This window comes from Bos grunniens, chromosome 11 (assembly GCF_055505025.1).
Source record: "Bos grunniens cultivar Pamir isolate PY7600 chromosome 11, Bosgru_T2T1.0, whole genome shotgun sequence".
In the NCBI taxonomy this organism is placed as follows: domain Eukaryota; kingdom Metazoa; phylum Chordata; class Mammalia; order Artiodactyla; family Bovidae; genus Bos; species Bos grunniens.
Genome location: NC_141175.1, coordinates 63,353,533 through 63,375,741, shown reverse-complemented (window position 1 = coordinate 63,375,741; position 22,209 = coordinate 63,353,533). Strand labels below are relative to the sequence as shown.

The 22,209-nt window shown below is 51.4% G+C and overlaps 1 protein-coding gene across 2 annotated transcripts in view; it reads right to left on the bottom strand.

Annotated features, from left to right (window-relative positions):
• Positions 1-22,209, bottom strand: part of SH3RF3 (SH3 domain containing ring finger 3) — a 162,116-nt gene that overhangs the window by 40,374 nt on the left and 99,533 nt on the right. For both annotated transcript variants that reach the window (XR_015136850.1, XM_086326729.1), the window contains exons 4-5: positions 18,889-19,260; positions 13,028-13,101 (exon numbers count right to left, since the gene is read on the bottom strand). Coding sequence is in view for 1 of the 2 variants with exons in the window: in XM_086326729.1 (XP_086182855.1) it covers positions 13,028-13,101; positions 18,889-19,260 (446 nt within the window). In the remaining variant the exon portion in view is untranslated. The remainder of the gene's footprint in view (positions 1-13,027; positions 13,102-18,888; positions 19,261-22,209) is intronic.

The following is a 22,209-nucleotide window of genomic DNA, read 5'->3' as shown; positions in this document are numbered from 1 at the left end:
AATATCCTGAGCCCCTGGCACCATCCTCAGAACCTCTGATAAGTGCTTTGCTACTTTGGGGGTTTGTGGAAGGGAATGTTTGACCTAACAGAGAGAATGATTTCAGGCAAATACCCTGCTTGCAAGATCTGGGCAGGAAAAGTGGTGGGGGCTTCACTCCAACAAAGAAACGAGATGCATTAAAACAATTTTTTTTGGCTGTAACCATGTGGCATGTAGGACCTTAGTTCCCTGACCAGGGATCGAACATGTGCTCCCTGCAATGGCAGCATGGAGTCTTAACTGCTGGACCGCCAGGGAAATCCCAAGATGCATTTCTAAAGAAGCATCATCTCCTGGGCCTCCTTTCAGGATGGGCCTGGTGGGCACACTGCCCCTGCTGGGCCCCAGGAGCCTCCTTCTTTGCCTCCTAGCCACCCTCCCAGCCTCCGGGACTGGGTGACTTCAGGGGCTACCTGTACTGTCCACTGCCCAGTGGAGCATGAAGCTGTGGACAGAGGGCCATCCGAGGGTGAAGTGCTGTCCCTGCTGGGGAGAGTAGGACCTCGGGCAGTGAGCGAGAGGCTCAGAGGTTCCAGTAGCCAGGGCAGCCCTCCCCTCCACATGGCACAGTCCCCCCGCACACCCAGCAAGCCTCCCCCACACCTAGCATAGTGCCCACTGGCACCTACTTTCACAGTGGCATCAACCCAGATTCTAAAAGACAGACATGTGTTAGCAACTGCAGCAAAGGCCCGACGAGCTGTGTGTATGTGTGTGTGTCTGTCTGTCTGTGATTCAGGGAGGGGTCTTCAGATGACAGAGTGATCTCTGGGGATGAGTGGATGATCCCACTCAAAATCCTGGAATCCCCAAGCCATTCAGGGAACAAGGTTTGTGTTCACCTCTCAGGATCTTCCCATCACAGTGAGAATGAGTTATTTTCAGACTGTGGGCCTTAAGGCACCCTGATTAAGCCTTTACATTGAAACAGTCTTCTTTCAAAATCCCACTTGTACTTTAGAGAAACACACCGTGGTTCCTAATGAGGTAATAAAGGCAGAAAACAGGCAACAGAAGTGAACTTGGCTGACACTACCACCCGACTCCCCAAACTTGGACCAACTACGGGCCCCACTGGGTGGGGGCACCTCCTCCCCGACTCTTGCCTCTGGGACCATAGGCTCTGCTGAGCCGAGTCGTGAGCAGGTCTGCAGGCATATCTTGATTTATCCTGTGTCCTGCCTCCTCTAGAGTCATAGCAGTGGGAGGTGATGTTTCCTTCTGGTTTCAGCTGTTCATTCATTTACTAGATGCCAGTGATCCTGGCGCCCTCAGGCGCTAACCATGCAGGGAGATAGGCTTGCTTCTAAGGACCCCTTCACTCCAGGGGACGGGGCACCCTCCTCCATCATCAATCAGAACTCTGTTTAGGAGGCGCTGCCATCACCTGTGGGACAGTGTGCAGAGCCCATCCCCCTCAGGTGTCCGGAGTCCAGACAGGGTGGGAAGCTGGAGTCTGTTATGGTCTTGCTGGAGCCCCACATGAGCTCTGAGGCTGGGCTACTTACTCATTTCACAGCTGAGCAAACTGAGGTTCAAAAAGATGGAGTGTCTCTGTTTATGCAGCGAGTTGGAGGCATGCAGTTGTTCTTGGCCCCAGGGCCTGGTAGGCCCCGTAGGAAGCTGGGGTGAGGCCGGGAGCAGGGGGTCCTGAGGCCTTCATCTTATTGTGAATTCATTCTCCGAGGAGCAATCTGTTCTCTGGTCTCAACAGTTCAAGTTCAGTCTTTCCGTGTGCACTGCTTGGGGGTGGAGTGTAAACCAATCTGACTTCACCTGGCACACCCCCTGCCCCCCAACCTGTTCCCTTCGATGCCTCAGGGGAAGCCAGACTGCCTTGCCAGCGTTTTTCCTGCACGTGGGGCTGCTTGTTGCCTGAGGCTCGTGCGCAGGCCTGGGATGCTCCGGAGGGGCTGGCGGCTCCCAGCCTGATGTCTGCAGTTCTGTGGCCCCTGCAGTGCAGTGGTCACTCAGGCCCGGTCTGAGTGTGGCCACAGGGAAGGGTGCATAGTCTGCACCTCTTCTGTCCCCACCCTCTCGCCCGCGCCCACCAGCCTGGAGGGTGCCCTCGGCAGGGCCTTGGAGCTGCAGGCCGATGCCCACAGAGCCCAGGGCCAGGAGAACCAGATAGCGCCTGCAGGATTTCCGGTACTCCACGTGCCTCTCCCCTCAGCCTCCCCTCCACTCCTCCTCCACTCCCTCTCTACTCCTTCCAAAGGACTTCAGCTCTGCACATGCCTCCATAGAGGACACAGAGCCGGCTGCTCCAGAACTGGCCTGGGATTCATTTGTCTCAGTGGATTCACTCACAAGGCTGGTACTGAAGGTACTTGGTTCAGACAAGAGTGGGAGGTCTGGTTCACAAGGCTCTCCCCATGGCCGGGTGGCCGGCAGGGGGCTCTCCTGCCCATTGGAAGAGGCGTCCCCGCCTCCAGGCTGATGCAGCCCTGGGGGAGTGAGTCTGGGGACACGTCAGCCCCTTCCCTGGTGCCCTCGGCTGGACAGCATGCAGTCTGGACACGCGGCAGCTGTGGCTGCCCAGCCTCTACTTGCAGCTGTGTTCCCATGAGCAGCCTGCTGGGAACAGCCGCCACTCACCGCATAACTGCTCTTTTCTATGGAAGATCTTCACTTGCTGCTAATTGTCTATAGACTCTAATCAAGCAGTGATTAAAAAATTTTAGCGCCTTCATTAACTTCACACCCTTCTGCCTCCATATGATGGCTTGCTCATTTCTTCTGAAATAAGTGAGATTCTCTCCCATCCTCCTGCAAAGAGCCTGCTCCTGCTGCTCTAGGTGCCAGTGCCGCATGGACTCAGGCCAGCAAAACACGTGCCTGCTTGCTGACCTTCGATCAGCAGAATTGGCTGAGGAAAGGGTTTCAGATAGCGGCACAGGACACTCTTGAACTTGTCTTTTCCCAGGAAGACAGCAAACCCACAACCACATTATGGGACCACCTCCTCAGAGAGGGACCTGAACACTGGATGGACAGAGCCTCCACCACTAAGGGCAGGAGGACAATAGAGAGCACAGGAGACAGAGAGACGGACTCGCCAGGAAACCCCTCCCCAGCCACCACGGTCCAGTCAGAAGGGACCCAACCCCTCGATCCCACTCAGGAGAGACCAGCCCCCCAAATACCTGGCTTTGAAAACCAACAGAAAATACCAGGAAAACTACAGAAGCACCTGGAATGGAAAACGTGCTCTCAGTGGGCCTGTATGCAGGCTCATTCAACCCAGAAACCAGCATAAAAATACCAGACTGAATAGCGCACAGGCCACTGAGTAATGTGGCAGCATCTGCCAGGGGTCAGGAGCCGGGGGGATGCTCCCTGGGGACTGACTCACTAGCTGGAGCCATTTCAGAAATTGCAGGCTACCTTGTTATGCCACCCCAGTGGGTACAATTTTGGAATGTTCCATCTAACTTGTCATATCTTTTTGCCTTTTCATACTGGCAAAAATATCAATAACCTCAGATATGCAGATGACACCACCCTTATGGCAGGAAGCGAACAGGAACTAAAAAGTCTCTTGAAGGTGAAAGAGGAGAGTGGAAAAAGCTGGCTTAAAACCCAACATTCAAAAAACGAAGATCATGGCATCCGGTCCTATCACTTCATGGCAAATACATGGGGAAACAATAGAAACAGTGACAGACTTTATTTTCTTGGGCTCCAAAAGCATTGTGGATGGTGACTTCAGCCATGAAATTAAAAGACGCTTGCTTCTTGGAAGAAAAGCTATGACAAACCTAGACAGTATATTAAAAAGCAGAGATATTATTTTGCCAACAAAGGTCCATCTAGTCAAAGCTATGGTTTTTCCAGTAGTCATGTATGGATGTGAGAGTTGGACTACAGAGAAAGCTGGGTGCCGAAGAATTGATGCTTTTGAACTGTGGTGTTGGAGAACACTCTTGAGAATCTTGGACTGTAAGACTTGAATCTCATTGGACTGCAAGGAGATCAAACCAGTCAATCCTACAGGAAATCAACTCTGAATATTCATTGGAAGGACTGATGCTGAAGCTCCAATACTTTGAATACCTAATGCAAAGGGCTGACTTATTAGAAAAGACCCTGATGCTGGGAAACATTGAAGGTAGGAGGAGAAGGGGATGACAGAGGATGAGATAGTTGGATAGAATCATCGACTCAATGGACATGAGTTTGAACAAACTCCGGGAGACAGTGAAGGACAGGGAAGCCTGGTGTGTTGCAGTCTGTTAGGTTGTGAAGACTTGGATGCAACTGAGTGACTAAACAACAAAATCTAACCTGTCAGTGTCAGTGGGTGTGCCCTGATGAAGCCGGGAGACAGTGAAGGACAGGGAAGCCTGGTGTGTTGCAGTCTGTTAGGTTGTGAAGACTTGGATGCAACTGAGTGACTAAACAACAAAATCTAACCTGTCAGTGTCAGTGGGTGTGCCCTGATGAAGCCCACCAACCCCTGCACCTAGGTGAGGTCTCACCCTGGCTGAGTGAGAACTCTGCCCACCACTGTCCAGCAGCTGCTGTGGCTGGGCCCACACACGAGTGTGCCTAAGCAGTAACTACAGCCCCCCACAACAGGGGGGAACACACCACCCACAGAGGGGACCCTCGAGTGCCTGGCTCTGGTGGCCAGGCAGGCTGGTGCCTCTGGGCCCCACAGGATGTCTCCTAAACAAGGCCACTCCTACAAGACACGGAGACACAGATGATTTACTAATACACAGACACAAACATAGAGAATCAGGCAAAATGAGGAGACAGAAAGGCATGTTGCAACTGAAAGAAAAGATAAAGCCTCAGAGAAAGAACTAAACAAAATAGAGATAAGCAATCTATCCATTAAAGAGTAATGGTCATCACGATGTTCACACCAAACCCAGAAGAATGGACCTAGTGGACCTAATGGACACATACAGAACAGTCCATCCAAAAGCAGCAGGATGCATATTCTTCTCAAGCACACACAGAAGGTTCTCCAGGATAAATCACATCCGTTTACAAACAGTCCTCCATGAATTTACAAAGATGGAAATCATATCGAGCATCTTCTTGACCACAATTGTGGGAAACCAGAAATCAATCAAAAGAAAAATTGGAGAAAACAAACAAACAAAAAAATCATGAACATGAATGGGCCACTGAAAAGAAATATCAAAGAAGAAATTTTAGAAATACCTAGAAACAAATGAAAATGGAACCACAATGATCCAAAATCTACGGATCACTGCAAAAGCAGTTTTAAGAGGGAAGTTTATAGTGATATGAGCCTACTTCAGGAAATGAAAAATCTCAAATAATCGAACCTTACACCTAAACAGAAATGATCAACAGATCAACAGAAAACAACAGAAATGATCAGTGAAATTAAGAGCTGGTTCTTTGAAAAGATAAATTCTCCAACTTCTAGCTAGGCTTATCAAGAAAGAAACAGAACTGGTCCAAACAATAAAATCAGAAAGGAAAAAAGAAGTTACAACTGACACCACAGAAATATAGAGGATTATAAGAGACTACTGAGAACAATCATATGCCAACAACCTGGAAGAAATGAAAAGATTTCTAGAAACATAATCTTCCAAGACTGAACCATGAAGAAAGAGAAAATCTGAACTGACTGATTACAAGTTAGCAGACAAAGTTAGTGACCAAAATTCTCCCAAGAAAAAAAAAATCTCAAAGAAATACTCTTAGTTTTACTGATCATTTCTGTTGTTTTCTTAGTCTCTATTTCATTTATTTCTGCTCCGATATTTATTATTTCCTTCCTTCTATTAACATTCAGTTTTGTTTTTCCTTCTTTTTTCTAGTCCTTTAGGTGTAAGATTCAATTATTTCTTTGAAATTTTTCATGTTTCCTGAGGTAGGGCTTCACTGATGAATTCCACAAAATATTCAAAGATTTAATATCAAATTGCAGGTTGTTTGTGACAAACATAGGTGCAAAGATCTCTAAAAATGTTAGCAAATCAAATTCAAAAATATACTAAAAGGTTCATACATTGTGACCAAGTGGACTTATTCCAGGGATGCAAGGATGGCTTAACATCTGCAAATTAGTGTGACAGATACTCCATTTTAACAAACTGAAGAATAAAAACCATATGATCATCTCAGTGAATACTGAAAAAATGTTTGACAAAATTCAATATCTACTTATGATAAAAACTCTCAACAAAGTGGATACTGAACAAACATATCTCAACATAATAAGAGCTATACATGATAAGTCCACACTAACATCAAGAGAACATACTGATCAGAGCAAACACCCTCTTCCAATAACACAAGAGATGACTCTACACATGGACATCACCACGTGGTCAATACCGCAATCAGACTGATTATATTCTTTAGGGCTGAAGATGGACAAACTCTATACAGTCAGCAAAAACAAGACCTAGAGTTGACTCAGATTATTAGCACCTCACTGCAAAAGTCAGGCTTAAATTGAAGAAAGTAGGGGAAAACTACTAGGCCATTCAGGCATGACCTAAATCAAATCTCTTATGATTACACAGTGGGGGTGATGAACAGATTCAAGGGATTAGATCTGGTAGACAGTATGCCTGAAGAACTATGGATGGAGCTTCATGTTTGTCCTGTACAATAACATTGTACATTGTACAGGAGGCAGTGATCAAAACCATTCCAAAGAAAAAGAAATGCAAGAAGGCAAAGTGATCATCTACAGAGGCTTTACAAATAGCTGAGGAAAGAAGAGAAGTAAAAGGCAAAGGATAAAGGGAAAGATATACCTGACTGATATCTGATAGACAGAGTGCCTGATGAACTACGGATTGAGGTTTGTGACACTGTACAGAAGACAGGGAGCAAGACCATCCCCAAGAAAAAGAAATGCAAAAAAGCAAAATGGCTGTCTGAGGAGGCCTTACAAATAGCTGTGAAAAGAGGAGAAGCGAAAAGCAAAGGAGAAAAGGAAAAATATACCCATTTGAATGCAAAGTTCCAAAGAATAGCAAGGAGAGATAAGAAAGCCTTCCTCAGTGATCAATGCAAAGAAACAGAGGGAAACAACAGAATGGGAAAGACCAGAGATCTCTTCAAGAAAATTAGAGATACCAAGGGAACATTTCATGCAAAGATAGGCTCAATAAAGGACAGAAATGGTATGGACTTAACAGAAGCAGAAGCTATTAAGAAGAGGTGGCAAGAATACACAGAAGAACTGTACAAAAAAGATCTTCACGACCAAGATAATCACGATGGTGTGATCACTCATCTAGAGCCAGACATCCTGGAATGTGAAGTCAAGTGGGCCTTAGGAAGTATCACTACGAACAAAGTTAGTGGAGTGATGGAATTCCAGTTGAGCTATTTCAAATTCTAAAAGTTGATGCTATGAAAGTGTTGTACTCAATATGCCAGCAAATTTGGAAAACTCAGCAGTGGCCACAAGACTGGAAAAGTTCAGTTTTCATCCCAATCCCAATGAAAGTCAATGCCAAAGAATGCTCAAAATACCACACAATCACACTCATCTCAAACGCTAGTAAAGTAATGCTCAAAATTCTCCAAGCCAGGCTTCAACAGTATGTGAACCACGAACTTCCAGATGTTCAAGCTGGTTTTAGAAAAGGCAGAGGAACCAGAGATTAAATTGCCAACATCCGCTGGGTCATCAGAAAAGCAAGAGAGTTCCAGAAAAACATCTATTTCTGCTTTATTGACTATGCCAAAGCCTTTAACTGTAGGGATCACAGCACACTGTGGAAAATTCTGAAAGAGATGGGAATACCAGACCACCTGACCTGCCTCTTAAGAAATCTGTATGCAGGTCAGGAAGCAACAGGTAGAACTGGACATGGAACAACAGACTGGTTCCAAATAGGAAAAGGAGTACATCAAGGCTGTGTATTGTCACCGTGCTTATTTAACTTATATGCAGAGTACATCATGAGAAACCCTCGGCTTGATGAAGCACAAGCTAGAATCAAGATGGCTGGGAGAAATATCAATAACCTCAGTTATGCAGATGACACCACCGTTATGGCAGAAAGTGAAGAAGAACTAAAGAACCTCTTGATGAAAGTAAAAGAGGAGAGTGAAAAAGTTGGCTTAAAGCTCAACATTCAGAAAACAAGGGTCATGGCTTCTGGTCCCATCACTTCACGGCAAATAGATGGGGAAACAGTGGCAGACTTTATTTTTTTGGGGCTCCCAAATCACTGCAGATGGTGACCACAGGCATGAAATAAAAAGACACTTACTCCTTGGAAAAAAAGTTATGACCAACCTAGAGAGCGTATTAAAAAGCAGAGATACTACTTTGCAAACAAAGGTCCGTCTAGTCAAGGCTATGGTTTTTCTATTAGTCATGTGTGGATGTGAGAGTTGGACTATAAAGAAAGCTGAGTGCCGAAGAATTGATGATTTTGAACTGTGGTGTTGGAAAAGCCTCTTGAGAGTCCCTTGGACTGCAAGGATATCAAACCAGTCCATCCTAAAGGAAATAAGTCCTGAATGTTCATTGGAAGGACTGATGTTGAAGCTGAAACTCCAATACTTTGGCCACCTGATGTGAAAAGCTGACTCATTAGAAAAGACCCTGATGCTGGGAAAGACTGAAGGTGAGAGAACAAGGGGATGGCCGAGGATGAGATGGTTGGATGGCATCACTGACTCAATGAACATGAGTTTGAGTACACTCCAGGAGTTGGTGATGGACAGAGAGGCTTGGCATGTTGCAGTCCATGGGGTCGCAGAGTCAGACACGACCAAGTGACTGAACTGACTGACTGACTGACCCAACTGAATGCAGAGTTCCAGAGAATAGCATGGAGAGATAAGAAGTTCTTATTAAATGAACAGTGCAAAGAAATAGAAGAAAAACAATCAAATGGGAAAGATTAGAGATCTCTTCAAGAAAACTGGAGGTATAAAGGGAACATTTCATGCAAGGATGGGCACAACAAAGGACAGAAATGGCAAGGACCTAATGGAAGCAGAAGAGATTAAAAAGAGGTGGCAAGAATACACAGAAGAACTACGCAAAAAAGATCTTAATGACCCAGATAACCATGTCGGTGTGGTCACTCACTTAAAGCCAGACATCCTGGAGTGTTAAGTCAAGTGGGCCTTAGAAAGCACACTATAAACAAAGCTAGTGGAGGTGATGGAATTTCAGCTGAGCTATTTCAAATCCTAAAAGATGATGCTGTGAAAGTGCTGCACTCAATACGTCAGCAAATTTAGAAAACTCAGCAGTAGCCACAGGACTGGAAAAGGTAAGTTTTCATTCCAATTCCAAAGAAGGGCAATGCCGAAGAATGTTCAAGCTACCGTACAAGTGTGCTCATTTCACATGCTAGTAAGTTTGTGCTCAAAATCCTTCAAGCTAGGCATTAGCAGTATGTGAACCAAGTACTTCCAGCTGTACAAAATCCTTCAAGCTAGGCATTAGCAGTATATGAACCAAGAACTTCCAGAACTTGGTTTTAGAAAAGACAAAGGAACTAGGGATCAAATCGCCAACTTTCCTTGGATTGTAGAGAAAGCAAGGGAATTCCAGAAAAACACCTGCTTCATTGACTGTACAAAGCCTTTGACTGTGTGGATCACAACAAACTGTGGAAAATTCCTAAAGAAATGGGAGTACCTGGGAGTACCTGCCTCCTGAGAAATCTGTATGCAGGTCAAGAAGCAACAGCTAGAACCAGACATGGAAAAACTGACTGGTTCAAAATTGGGAAAGGAGTAGCTCAAGGCTGTATATTGTCACCCTGCTTATTTAACTTATATGCAGACTACATCATGTGAAATGCATGGCTGGATGAAGCACAAGCTGGAATCAAGACTGCCAGGAGAAATATCAACCACCTCAGATAGGCAGATGATACCACTCTAAAGGCAGAAAGCAAAGAGGAACTAAAGAGCCTCTTGATGAAAGTGAAAAAGCTCACTTAAAACTCAACATCCAAAAAATCTAAGATCATGGCATCTGGTCCCATCACTCCATGGCAAGTAGAAGGGGAAAAAGTGGAAGCAGTGACAGATTTTCTTTTCTTGGGCTCCCAAATCACTGCAGATTATGATTGTAGTCATGAAACTGAAAGATGCTTGCTTCTTGGAAGGCAAGCTATGACAAACCTAGACAGCATATTAAAAAGCAGAGACATCACTTTGCTGACAAAGGTCCATATAGTCAAAGCATAGTCACGTACAAATGTGAGAGTTGGACCATAAAGAAGGTGAGCACCAGAGAATTGATGCTTTTGAATTATAGTACTGGAGAAGACTCTTGACAGTCCCTTGAACTGCAAGGAAATCAAACCAGTCAATTCTAAAGGAAATCAACCCTGTATATTCATTGGAAGGACCAATGCTGAAGCTCCAATATTTTGGCCACCTGATGAGAAGAGTGGACTCAATAGAAAAGACCCTGATGCTGTGAAAGACTGAAGGCAAAAGGAGAAGGGGACAGCAGAGGATGAGATGGTTAGATACCATCACCAGTTCAAAGGACATGAGTTTGAGCAAACTTCAGGAGATAGTGGAGGACAGGGGAGCCTGGTGTGTGGCAGTCCATGGGGTTGCAAAGAGTCAGAAATGACTTAGGACTGAAAAACACCAAAAACAAAACATAATACTCAATAGTGAGAAGCTAAAAGCATTTCCTCTAATATCAGGAACAACACAAGGATGCCCACTCTTGCCACTTTTTCTCAACATAATTCTGGAAGTCCTAATCATAGCAATCAGACAAGAAAAAGAGAAATCCATGCGGGAAAAGAAGAAGTAAAATTGTCACTGTTTGCAGATGACATGATACTATACATAGAAAATCCAGAAGATGTCACAAAGAAACTACTAGAAATCTTGGATGAATTTAATAAAGTTGCAGCATATGATATTAATATATTAGAGATCTAGCAACAAACTACCCAAAAGAAAAATGAAGAATACAATCTAATTCACAACTGCATCAAAAAGAATAAAATATCTAGGGATAAATTTAACCAAGGAGGTGAAAACAATGAAAATTATGAGACATTGATGAAAGAAACTGAAGAAGACACAATAAATGGAAAGATATTTTGTGCTCAAGGATTAGAACAGTAAATACTGTTAAAATGTTCATACCACCCAAGACAGTCTATAGGTTCAATGCAATCCCTATGAAAATTTCAATGGCATTTTTCATAGAGCTAAAACAAATAATTCTAAAATTTGTATGAAATCACAAAAGACATCAAAGATCCAAATAAACCCTGAGAAAAGAACAAAGCTATATTTCAAAAGACAGAGCTACAGAATACACACATTAAGGTGCAGGAGCCAGTTAAACTCACGCTGGCCACCATCCAGGTGACGACCACCATGACCAGCAGACACATTCCTGCCAAAATGCTCATTATCCTTTGAAAGATGGATCGGACTCCCTTCTGTCAGCTAAACGAAGATCTCCACCCAAACAGCCATGCTCTGGGGTGAGGCAGAGGGAGTGGGCAGGGGGCTGGGGACCACACTGATCCCTCAAGCCCTAAGGCCAGGGGAGGGGGGTCTGGGAGAGAAATAAGTCCCTACACACTCTGCCCCAAACTTAAGCTCTCTGTGATACGGAGGGTCCTTAGGTGGCTGAGGCCTCCAGAACGTTCTGATGGCTCTCTGGGGTGATACTCCTGGAACTGGTAACCTTCTGGGGTCTGAGGCAGAGCCGCCTTCTTGGGTGGCTGACGGGGGCACAAGAGCAGGAGGTGGGCTGCCATCAGGACCCTTAGCGTCCAGCAGGGGAGGACTGGCTGTCTCTGAACAAAGGAATAGCTCCTGAGAGCCTGCATGCCAGGCACCTTGTTGGGGATGCCAAGATGAAACCCCTGGGCTTGTCCTTGAAGAGCTCTCCTGTCCTGCCTCGCACTCAGGAAGCGACAGGAGCCCCACTGTCTCCCACAGAACAGGCTGCTTCTTCAGAAAAGGGTCTGGCACCCAGTTTTCAAGAGTGAGACGACTGCCCGGCCTGCCCTGGTGCCCCGTCTCCAGGCTGAAGCACAGACCTGGCTGGAAGGGAGCGCTTCCTGTCCAGTGTTGTCCTGAACTTCTTCCTGAAGACTCTAGACAGCACCTACTAACCTGCATCCCCTCAGGAAGCTGTGTAAAGGGGGCGGGTCCCCAGGCCCTTGGTTGGGTCTGTTGTGGCAAGAACCCAGTTCTCACAGGGCGAGTAGGTAAGGGAGGCGTTCGGGGAGTCCCATCTGGCGCCAGAAGAGGGCGCGTGTCGGGACTGGACTCTGCAGCCGAGCCTGCACAGCGGACGGATGCAGTCGCCTCCTGGGAATCCTACCTAAGACAGGCAGGCTGCACTGTGAAAGCCTAGCGTGCTCGAGACCCTCAGTGTTCCGCAGCGACACAGACTGACACTCTGGCCGTTCTGGACCCTGGGAGCTTTCCACTCTGCCACGTTGTTTGCCAGATTCACATTCTCCACCTTAAATGTTCGTTCAAGTAGCTGAACAGCAGTTACTTGACAGCAGCCAGAAAGGTGCTCTTCAGAACGCTCTTGAACGGCGATGTTAAATGGCACATCTTTTAGAAGCTGTCATTTAACAAGAGCAGATTCTCTTAACAGACAAACATTGCACTTCCCAGCAGCCTTCATCTGGCTCGATTTGGTGATGACAAGCAGCTCGTTTTGGGGAGTGGGACGACCGCAGGCTGCGTCTGGGCCGTTGGTGGCACCCGCTTCTCTGGTCATCCTCTGCCCTATGGGGCCCACGCCCACCTCCTCAGGGGCCTGGGGCCCTTTCCTGAGTGATCAGTGGGTGTCATCAAATGTCTGGACCACGCTCCAGCTCTCACCGAACATTGGAGAAGCGGAGACGCTGATGAACCTGCCAACCTGCTCTCCAGGCTGCCCCATCAGCAGTCCTGAGAGCACAGAACCAAGTGGGTGACACACAAGAAAACCCCACACGGACACGCTAGTAGGGTGGGGGTAGGTACGGAAAGCACATAAATGGCAGCTCACACGTTGAGAGGCAGCTGGACTCTGGGAGTCGTGCTCTGCTGTTCAGTCGCTGGGGTGGATCCGGCCGAGGAGTCCTGGAAACAGATAAGAAGACACAGTGAATGGAGTACAGGCTCCCGGGGGAGCCTGGCAGCCAGTGAACCCTGTCCCTCCCACAGCAGCTCAGGAAACTGCTCCTGCCCACGTCTGGTTGGACAGCGGATGCAGCATTCAACGTGCAAGGAGATGGGAGTAGGGGAGAGGGCTGCCTTTATTCTTAGGACTTGAATTAGTTACTCCTGTGTTTGTCCAAGAAAAGCCAGACAAAACTTTTCATGCTTCAAGATGTAAGCTTCTTTAAAACCACATCCCTGAGTGCTAAGGAAAACCAGTCCTTCCACAGTGAACACAGCGGCTAGAGCGGATAGGATGTGAAACACAGGCATCTCGCCTGACCAGGCGCGCAAAGCCTCAAGGGTCCACTCTGCAAGATGACAGAGGGACGACCCCTCGCAGGTGATTCCTGCCGAGTGCCAGGCACACGGTGAGCTGCTGAGGGGCTGGCTGAGGCAGAAGGAGCCAGTCCACCCGGTTTGCTACAGCAGCTCCAGGAAACTCAACAGGGGAGGACCCCCGGGGTCGGTCTTGCTTCTCGCTGACTCTGACCCTCTGGACTCCTCTCAGAAAGCCCCTGTGGTTACAATGGCCCAGAGGGTCCAGGACTGTCTCCTAGCTCCATTTTCTGGTCTCCTGCCAAGGGAGGCAACACACTCATGGGTTCTGGGGATCAGGACTGGACATATTTGGGGCCATCATTTCCCCTCTACCAACAGGACAAGTGGATTCAGGCGAGGAATGGCATGCAAGACAAGGAGCATTGAGTCTCCGTCCTTAGTGACTGGCAGGACAGAGATGCTGAGTGAAGGGAGTGGGGAGTGTGAGGCCTGGGGGAGGCCATGGGCTGGGCACTGGACACAGTGAGTCTGATGTGCTTGGATCCTGAGGATGACGCAGCAGGAAGCTGATCAGGGGCTGGGGAGTTGGAGCACGGCCTGGACATGTGCGTTCAGGATCAGCACAGGGTCCCTGAGCCCTGAGCTCTCAGCCTGAGACCCTAGGCGCGTTACACCCTCAGGCCCTGACTTCTGCCCCAACCACAGCTCAGGGACAGGCACAGTGTGCATCCCACTCAGAACAGCTGGGCACCAGACAAGACTGTGAAGCCTGGGGTCCCCAAGAATCAAGCAGTGAAGACAGGGCCTGGAGGGATGAGGAAATGGCCATCGAGGGGCCTCACCTTCCAGGTGAGTTGGAATATTAGATACAGTAACTCACAGCTGCAAGCAAGGAAATGCTGGCCTCATTCTTTCTGCAGCCACTGGAGGTCAGAGGTGAAGATTCAGCCTCGAGAAAGAGCGGAGGAAGGACAGAGGCTGACCTGAGACTCTGTCTACTAACCAGCATCCCCCACACGACAGGGAGAAGGAACTGCACAAGTGGGTGTGGACAGCTGCGTGGAGCACATCGAACAGGACTGGGTGAGGGAGCTGGACACCTGGGTTTAGCTTGTTTCTATAAAATACAGACTGCTTCCATTGGGAAATTTACATACAGATGATAAAGCCAGTCTTACGGAGTTGGGATTTGAGTTAATTTTTTAAAAATTGTTCAGGTTTTCCATCATTTTACTACCAACAGTGAGTGGTTCCAATACATTTTCAAAGTGAGATACACAGAATGACAGAGTTCAATTATCTGAGGTCTGTTTCAAGATCAAGCTTTGGTTGATGTGACCACGTGTTTCCTGGATTCCATACATGCCACCTTTGTGGGGGGCCAGGAGGGGCCAGGAGAGGACTGTGGGCGACCCTGCAGATCAGCCACTCTGCTGACCAAATCTGGGCACTGTGGCCACAGTGCCGTTGGAGGGCCTCAGCCGGACTGCAGGACCCACAAGATGACTGGCTTGGATGGAGCTAGACTCACAATCCACCTCTTATCAGAGGGTTCCTATGCAAATAAAGCCTCCTGAAACAGCTACCAGCCAACAGGCACCACACGTGAAGCCCCATGACCTGGCATGGCTGCTGAATCCCGCTGTGCTTGGAGGTAGCCTTCCCCGGTGTCTCTCTGCACCTCACTGCTCTCCAGCCACTCTGGCCATGATTTACCCAGAGGAGACAAGCTCAGATGAGGCTGCCTCTGCCTCCCAGCCAGAGGAGGGATAGGCTGGTGTGGCTGAGCTCTGAGCCGCAGAGCTGAACCTACGGACCTGGCCCATCACTCTGGATGACAGATGCTGGGGGCAGGAGGACGGGGCACTCACCCAGCATTGGGGCCACGAGGATGCCCTACAGGAGCCACAGGGGAGCAGTGCTGGGCCCTCCCTGGACACCAGGCCCTCAGTTGAGATCGGACATGACAGAGGCCACAAAGCAAATAACTGGGATTTCAGGGCAGACCCTCCGTTAGAGCAGGGATGCAGGCATGAGAGGCCACACCTGTGATAACCCCTTTTCCCAAGGTCAAGGTCGAGATGAAGAGCATCTAAGACCAAGCCCACTGAGCCGGGGTCCCATAGTCCCCTGCAGAGTGGAGCCCAGATGAAGGCCCCTTTGACATTGTACCCAGTGGTGGGAGCCCCCCTGGGACTTCCTGGTGGGGCAGGATCCCACCCATCCCGCTCTGAGTTCTGTCTTCACCTCTGTTCCTCCTGAGAGAGGGTGGTGGGCTGTCCCCCGCTGGCAGCCGAGGACACAGGTCCAGAGAAGGAGGACGCGGCCGCAGACATGGCGGCCCCTCCAGGAGCCTGTGAGGCAGGCCTCTGCTCACCCCAAGGGAGACACGGCATCGGGATTAAGGGCTTGGAAGCACCAGGCATCCCATGTGCCTCCAAGTCATAGCAGCCCGTCCCCGGAGGACGGCGCTGGCCAGAGGCGCAGAAACTGAGGTCGTTCAGTGCAGCCCCATGTCCTCTGCTGTGACCACGTGGAACAGGCTTCCCACAGGGTCTGGGGCCTGTCTCCTAGCTGAGGGCTGGAGGCTGATTCCGCTTTGGTTTTTAATGACTTACTTTTAAATGATTCTGGGCCTGAAGGAATTAGCGAGGGCTTGGTAGGAGTGAGGGAACTGAGCAAGAATGAAGGAAGGAAGGAGCCAGCTCCAGCGCTTTCAGATAAAAAATATTGGGAACGCAGCCCTGGGACAAGCTCTTCCTGCCTCCGGGTGACGGTTCGCCCCTCCCCCCTCTCCCCCTCCCCCTTCTCCCCCTCCCCCTTCCCCCTTCCCCCGCCCCACCTCCGCCCCGGCTCCGGCTCTGTCCTCCGGCCCCGCCCACCCTCCGTCCAGGCCCCGCCCTCCCTCCGTCCAGGCCCCGCCCTCCCTCCGTCCAGGCCCCGCCCTCCCTCCGTCCCGGCCCCTCCTTCCCGGCCCCGCCCCTCCTTCCCGGCCCCGCCCCTCCTTCCAGGCCCCGCCCCTCCTTCCCGGCCCCGCCCTGTGCCTGCGGGAAGGTGTCCGCTGAGAATAGGCGGAATCTATTCAGTAGACTCCTAATGGCCGCGCGCTGGGACTTAGCCCCGGAGGCTAGCACAGCCCGACCAGGGGAGCCGCCAGCAGGGTGAGGACGTGGGTGGCACAGTCCTCGGGGCCACTAACCACAGGGCGGCCGACCCCAGTGACCCATCTAGCCTCGTTCAGCAATGGTTCCCGGAGCATTTGACAGGAGTCTAGGACAAGCCCCAGAAGACGTGATTCTAAACCGTCAGGTTGTTACTAGACGCCGGAGGCCGCACCGCGGCGTTTCCCGGGGCCCCTGAGCAGTAGCCGGGAACCAGGCCTTTAATTTCCCACTGGAATTAATAAAAGGGAAAACGGTCTGTGGGTTGGTGGACTGCACCCCTGCTAAAAGGTGCTCCAAGTCACTTTCCTTGACGCAGCCCAAGACCCTAAGAAGAAACATCTCACTTTCATTTTAGTATGTGTCCAGAAAACACTGTCATCACCCTGAGAAGCTGGGAAATGGGCAAGTTCACTCATCACTTGCTACCACCCTGGAACGCAAGGTGGAAAAGATTCTCAGGAACATGCTTCCCAAATAAAACTTCAGAATAAAACGTTTACAGCCAAACTCTTTGCTTAGTTCCAAGAAGAACAGCCAACAACCTGAAGGGCCAGGGTGACCGGAGGCAGGGTCTGGGTGGTGAGCCTGGCCAGGCAGAGCCTGGCCTGGGCTGGCCAAGCTTGCACCTGCAGCTAGAGGTCAGAGGCCGAGGATCTGAAGGAAACAGTCTGTCCTGGGAGAAGGAGCCATCGCACTGTGCCAACAGAACATTCACAGTTCTCTCCATCAGCCCCGGGAAAGCTGGCTGGCCACGCAAGACAGAGGCCGATGGGAGGCCAAGCTCACCTCAAGTGGCTCCACTCACACTTCACCTGAAGGGGCCCTGACAGGTCCACAGACTCTCAACATAGCCCTGAGCCTCTGGCTCCAGGTCCGTTCGGATCCTCAGACCCACCCGAGGTCACATTTGGCCATTGCCACCCCTGCCTTGATTAACAAGATTCTCCTGGCTCCCAGGGTGGAGGGAAGCTGCAATAGAGACCACGAGGTCGCAGACTCCAAAAGGCCGAAAAGCTGGCCAACCCACGTAAGTGCTGTCTGCGGTGAGAGGACACACCTCCAGCCCCTGCCTTTGTCGCGCTGGGCCAAGAGCTGGACAGGCCTCCCCGGATCACTCTGAAGGGGTGGGACCCCTAAAGTGGGAAGCTTGGGAACCATTCAGTCCGGGGCTGAAAATTGCATAGCGCTAACGAGCTGGGATGAGGAAGGCGGTTACAGGACTACTTCTGACCTGTCGGGCGTCATAAGGTTTGACTTTGAGCCAATGGGTGGGGCCTTTTTCCACCAAGAAGCATCCACCACCCATGACCACTGCCCACGAGCACCGCGCACACTGGCACATGCCATTCACAGCCCTGTGAGTGAGTGTGCAATCATGTCCAACTCTTTGCAACCAATGGACTGTAGCCCACCAGGTTCCTCTGACCATGGGATCTCCCAGGCAAGCATACTTGAGTGGGTTGCCATTTCCTTCTCCAGAGGATCTTCTGACCCAGGGATAGAACCCCTGCCTCCTGTGTCTCCTGCATTGGCAGGTGATTCTACACTGCTGAGCCACCAAGGAAGCCCCGCAGCCCTGCCGGCCTGCCCTTAGCTCACAACGATCGAACCCCTTCCTCCTCGCAACAGCTGAGTGACAAGGCTCCAGAGATGGGCGCAGCTGCTTCCCTTGACCTCTCACCCCTCCTGACAGCCTCACTGAGGCCTGAGCCTGGTCACAATGTTTGCTTCCAGTGTAACTGTAGGAACACTGGTCCTAGGACCTGGTCATCGCTGCTGCTGACCCCAACACCTCATCTCTTGATGGACTGGCCTTTCGTGCAGCGAGCAGAACCAGTCTGGCTCTGCTAGTTGGCTGCGAGCAAAGCAAATCCCCTTGACTTCCCTGGTAGATGGAGCTGGTGCCTCATCCCACACAGACGGGCTCCGTAGACCCGTGGACACAGGGAGCACATCGGTCAGGCTCACGAGATGCTGAAGACACAGGAGCACTAATCCAGGCTTTCTCCTGTGTCAGAGGGCTCAGGGGGCTGGGACTGAACCTTCAGAGGCTATCTCAGGTCCCTGAGAAGCCCCTCATGTTCACCAGGGCTGTGTAAGTGCTGTGGTTGAGATGGAGACTCACCTCCACCAGGGCTTGGGGGCCCTGAGGCTGGGACCCCAAAAGGCACAGGTGCCTGGCCTTCTCATGCCTGCCCAGGGACTGGGGGAGGGAAGTGAGTGGCACTGAGGAGGGCCCCCAGGTTGCAGGCCATGGAATTACCTGGGCAGGAGCACTGCGGGACAGGTGCGCCAGGTCCCCAATCCTGGCCGCAGCCCGGGGATCGCTGGAGCTGATGAGCACGGGGGCACTGATCTCCATGGAGCGCCTGTGGCCGCTGGCCTGGGTGGACTTGTGCGTCACGCTGAGCGCCGTGAAGGAGTGCCGCTTCTTGGCGTTCTTCTTGCTGTCCACACGCCGCTGGAAGGCGCTGACCGCCCCTGTGCTGCCAGAAGAGGGACCCGGGGCCAGCGTGGCCGGCCCGGCCAGCGTGGCCACTGCGCCGGCCTCAGAGGGCAGGGAGGCAAGGCAGCCGGATGCCGAGGCCAGGCCCAGCTTGTCCATCTCCATCAGCTGCTTGGCGGCATCATTGAGCTAAGGAGAGAGGAAGGGAAGGGTCAGTGATCAGCAGCCGCACCCCACGTCCAGCCTTCTGCTCACACCTCAAAGCTGCCAGTGTGTTTGAGGTGCTGGAACCTTCCAACAGCATGTCCAATAGGAACAGTGTTGAGGAAACATAGTAAAGGCCAGGGTGGCATCTGGGCACTTGATTGAAAAGCTGTATTTTCAGGGGTCTGCTCCCTTTGCCCCACTGTGGCCCAAATGTGCTGCCTAGGAAACACCCAGGGGGTGGAGGGAAGTGCCCCCACGTGCTCCACACCTCGTGGGCCAGCAGGACACACCCCCCGTCCACCCCCTGTGCATGCGGCTTCAGGCTGCGGCAGAGCCCTGTCCCCACAGTCCGGGGAGGTGGGTAGAACAAAGGCCCCCCTGGAACAGGACACGCCTGTACCAGGTGGGGAGCGGGGCGCAAGGGGAGCACAGCAGAGCCCAGGCCTGAGCTCAGGGCCGTGGTGGGGCACCATACCAGGGGCGGGTGCAGAGAAGGGTTGCAAGCCTTTGCTGCTGGATTCGCGCAGCGAGGGGAAGGTTTGGTGCGTCCACAGGCCAAGCTGACAGATCGCAGGCACTGGAGTTCGGCGCTCCGGATTGCTCAGGCACAGGGCTGTCTGCATTTCCACTGCAAACACCCATCCTTCACGGGGTTGGGGTGGGGTCATACAATTCACTCCAGGCCCCAAAACCTGGGATCTAAATCCAGGATCATTTCCTCTGAAATGCTGCCTTCACTGAGGCTCAGCTGTTTTGCTCTATTTTAAGGTTTTACTCATTTGCTCCCTCTACAGTGCTGAATCCCCTCCCCCTTCTTTGGGGGGGCCCTCTGATCCTGGAGGCCGGCCTCCTGTACCCCCTGTTCTGCACCCAACTGCGGGGCCACCCAAAGAGCAGAAGCAGGAAGCATGGGCACCAGAACCTGGTCTAAACTACCCGCCCTGTGCCTCCATGTGGCAGGTTTCTGTATGGAAATAATGGCACTGCCGCCGCCACCGGGCTCAACTCCCCCTTAGCCCCAGAGCAGCAGCCCTGGAGCCCCGCACTCCGTCCCAGGGACCCTATGGAGTCAGTGTCAGAAACCACAGTTTCAGGACCAGGGAATCCAGGGAAGGACAAGGCAGGTGTGTGCATGCCCAGAGCACATGTGCACACAGCAGGACTAGGTACGCCCTGGCCCCACGGTCACACCGGCCACTCAGCCACACGATCAGCAGCCCACCACATGTCTGCCCCGAGCTGACATGTCCACCACCCTGCCCCCACAAGGAGAGCTGGGCTTTAGGGTGGCCTGAGTGACTCCGCAGGTGATGAAAGGAGGACGAGCCACTGTCCACTGAAGAAGACGGTCTCCACAAACCACAGGGAGAGTGTCAAATGCTGCTTCCCAGTGGTGAAGCCTCTGCATTTTCTCCCACTCCTGCCGCAGGCGAGGGGACCCCAGAGGAGCACCCTCCAGAGGCAGAAAAACGGTTTGGCCTCATCCTGTTCACTGAGTCTCTGTTCTGTGACAATGGCAGAGGGGTCTGGCCTGAAGGTCATGTGGCGGGGGCGGGGGCGGGGGTGCGGTGAGGAAGGGGTGAGGGTGACAGATCCCTCAGACCTATGGGCCTGTGGGCTGCAGAGAGAAGCCTGGATTTATTCTGAGAGTAATGCCCCCCGCCCCAGGGATACAGGCAGGAGTGAGGCCTGAGTCACCTTTGTAGAGATGGTCCGGTCCGTGTGTGACAGTGGACCATGGGGAGGTGACAGGGGGTGGAGGGTCGTCTGGGAGATGGTGACAGATGGCAGGGCTGCCCTGGGAGGGCTGACACCCAGCACAGCTGAAAACTTTTCCTCTGAAAGTTTCTCTTTACCTTCGCTTTATGCTATCAACTCCAGGTAAAGGCAAAGTTAGAAATGAATGACATGGTTGGGCATAGGGGTCAGTGGACAGAGGCACAAGGGCTGTTCCTGGAACAGGCAGGGGGTCTGGAGTCACCTACTTCTGATGTGTGGAGCAAACTCTGGAGTCCCGAGAGTGAGCAGGCTGGCCTCCCACGGCCCCTGCCCTCTCCCCACGCCTCCCCACTGGGCCTGCTGGGTCACCCTGGCCCCACAGGCACTGGGGGCTGGCCCCTCACCCTTCCTCCTGTCCCCAAGGTGGCTTTTTTGCGGGTCCCTCTGAGCAGGAGAGTTACAGCTCCTCCCCTAGCTTCCTCCCACTTCCAGCTCCATGTCCTCCACGGAGGACACACTGCCTCTAGACTCCACCTTCTCTCCATCTGTGTCTCTTCCCACGAAAACCTGGGTTTCAAGATGACTCTCCCAGGGCCTGGCTCACAGCAGTCGCTCAATAAATGAGAGGCAGCTCGGATGGCCACGTGCTGAAAACTGCTGTTTCGGTCCAGGGCTCAGATGTGCCAGCAGACTCAGAGTCCTCAGCAGCTTCACACTCACCTCCTAACTGCTCTCACTTTTAGGCTTTGGAATAAACAAAAGCCACAGAGGAGAGCTCTGAGCCTCTCTGAGTGGGCGCAGCCCAAATTAGCTGTGTTTTCTCTCTGCAGTAACTGATGGAGTTGCAGCGGTTGCAGACAGTGGACAGAGTACACGCACGGGTCAGGTCATCAGGGACACACAGCCTCTCCTCCACACAGAAGTGCTGCCAAAGGGAGCAAGAGGAACATGATGATGGGAGGTGTTTCTCAAACTGGCCCAGAGAGTTAACCTCAGAAGTAATTCCTGGTCAAGTCTGAGAATGAATGTGGAGGCAGCAGGAACTGCAGGGCCACCTCCCCACAAATGCTCTCAGCTCTGGAAGCAAGAAGCCTGGGGGCCCGTGACCCTTTCCAGCTGCACAGTCAGCCAAGCCGTTCCTTCTGCACTGAACACAGCCTGAACCTCAGCCAAGCCCTGCTCTGTTGTCACGTTATAAACACCTAGAGTCAA